This window comes from Cyprinodon variegatus, unplaced genomic scaffold (genome assembly GCF_000732505.1).
Source record: "Cyprinodon variegatus isolate N-32 unplaced genomic scaffold, C_variegatus-1.0 Scaffold284, whole genome shotgun sequence".
NCBI lineage: Eukaryota > Metazoa > Chordata > Actinopteri > Cyprinodontiformes > Cyprinodontidae > Cyprinodon > Cyprinodon variegatus.
This window is the reverse complement of record NW_015150737.1, coordinates 933,133-934,852: the sequence shown is the minus strand read 5'-3', so window position 1 is coordinate 934,852 and position 1,720 is coordinate 933,133. Positions and strand designations below refer to the sequence as shown.

The window sequence follows — 1,720 nt, the reverse complement described above, 5'->3', positions numbered from 1 at the left end:
GCCTTGAAACTATCGCTGAAGTAGTATTATTTAGTCTGACATGTACTCTGTGTTACCTGAAGATATCTATACCTTTAATTATTTCCAAAAGAGCTTTAAGTTTCTGCTAGGATGTTTTGTGTCTTCAACAGTCCACCTGAATGTTTTCCTTTTCAAAACCTTTACATTTTATCCAGACTGGTTCTAAAGCCACCTGGGAACACTCAGCATCCTATGAAGCACTATTAAATGACCTTTGTCATTTTATATTAAAGTTTCTGTTGACTGCTCTCTTGTTGATGCCATCTTTCCTGTCTATGGTAATAAAGCTCGTTAAGGTTTGCAGCCTTTTGTTCCTCTCTAAAATCTTGTAAGAGTTTTTGTGCATTTGGATAAAAACCAAGAAACCATGTCTTAATTTTAATTCAACAGTTTTGTGTTGCATCTATTTATGTGTAAAGCTGAATCAATTCAATAAACTATATCAGAGGTAATGAGTATTTGTAACCAAGGAGGCTTAAAGTAACAGGGAGCCATATTAACATATTGCTTTATTGTTGTAGATTTGGTTTCATATTTAAACATTCAAATATATTTTTTATTTTTATGTTGTGGCAGGCCAGCAGCAGCTCATTGAGCCCAGGCATGGCGGTTGACTCCGGACCGAGAGAACTGGGCGGATCCTCCAGGTTCTTTCCTCCGCAGGCCGCGTCCTGCTCACATTGAACTGGAAGATACCACAGCTGCCTGACAGACAGTCAAAATGATGGCCTCGGTGGTTGTCGGGGGCAAACGGAAGAAGTCCCTCACATTGAGAGGGGTGGACCCGGAGACCTGCATGATTGTGTTTAAGAACCACTGGATGCAGGTAATAAACCATCAGCTCAATCAGAATGGTTCCCTTCTCATAATGCCTGTTTGTCTCCACTGCCTCCAGCTCTTAGTTTGGCCTTTCCTTCATAATTTCTGGCCGACTGTGTATGAATGTGGGCGATTGTTAGTCTTGGTTTGTTATTGTGGGTTTTTGATCCAGACTTTGGCCCTTAATCACTGAATCCTTTTACACCAGATCTCTGCTACTGCCAAAAAAGCAAAACAAAAAACAGAAACCTCAACATCTCTGTGTGTGCGTTCATTTCTGAACGTTTTACATTCAGAAGATTACAGATTTAGATAGCATGTTATATGCTTTTATCATTGCTCTGCCTATTTGTGAGTTTATTATTTTCCATTGGATGAAAAAATCCTCACATTTCCAATGATCCAGTTTTGCTGTTTCTGCTAAAAACAGCAAAACCTACAGATCTTCATTCTCTCTTAAAGGCTATAAATGTGTATTCCACTGCTTGTAAAACCGTTGCCTAACATCTTAAAACCATTTACGCATTGTTAAACACATATAGATGATAGATGTTTATATTATTCGGGTGCCAAATTATATTCTTTAATTACCCAGTGAAATTAAAACCTGGAGAGGCTGCATAGAAAGTCTAAAAGTGAATATGAAATTACTTAACCACACTAACTTCATTCATTAGATTGTTTCTTACTATTATCAATAATTTGATTACAAATGTGAAAAATATAAATGGATGGAAACATGCAGAAAGATTCCAGGCCAGGAATCGAACCCAGAACCTTCTGGCTGCAAGGCAGCAGTGCTACCCGCTGCGTCACTGAGCAGCCCAGAAAGAAACAGCATTGGTTGATGCTCCAGCTAGCAGTTGAATACATTGATAAA

At 38.6% G+C, this 1,720-nt stretch overlaps 1 protein-coding gene across 2 annotated transcripts in view; it reads left to right on the top strand.

The window, feature by feature from the left end:
- Positions 1 to 1,720, top strand: part of LOC107090172 (protein FAM160A1-like) — a 32,288-nt gene that overhangs the window by 8,740 nt on the left and 21,828 nt on the right. For both annotated transcript variants that reach the window (XM_015383412.1, XM_015383414.1), the window contains exon 2: positions 598 to 847. In XM_015383412.1, the coding sequence (XP_015238898.1) occupies positions 743 to 847 (105 nt within the window). In that variant the 5' untranslated portion in view covers positions 598 to 742. The remainder of the gene's footprint in view (positions 1 to 597; positions 848 to 1,720) is intronic.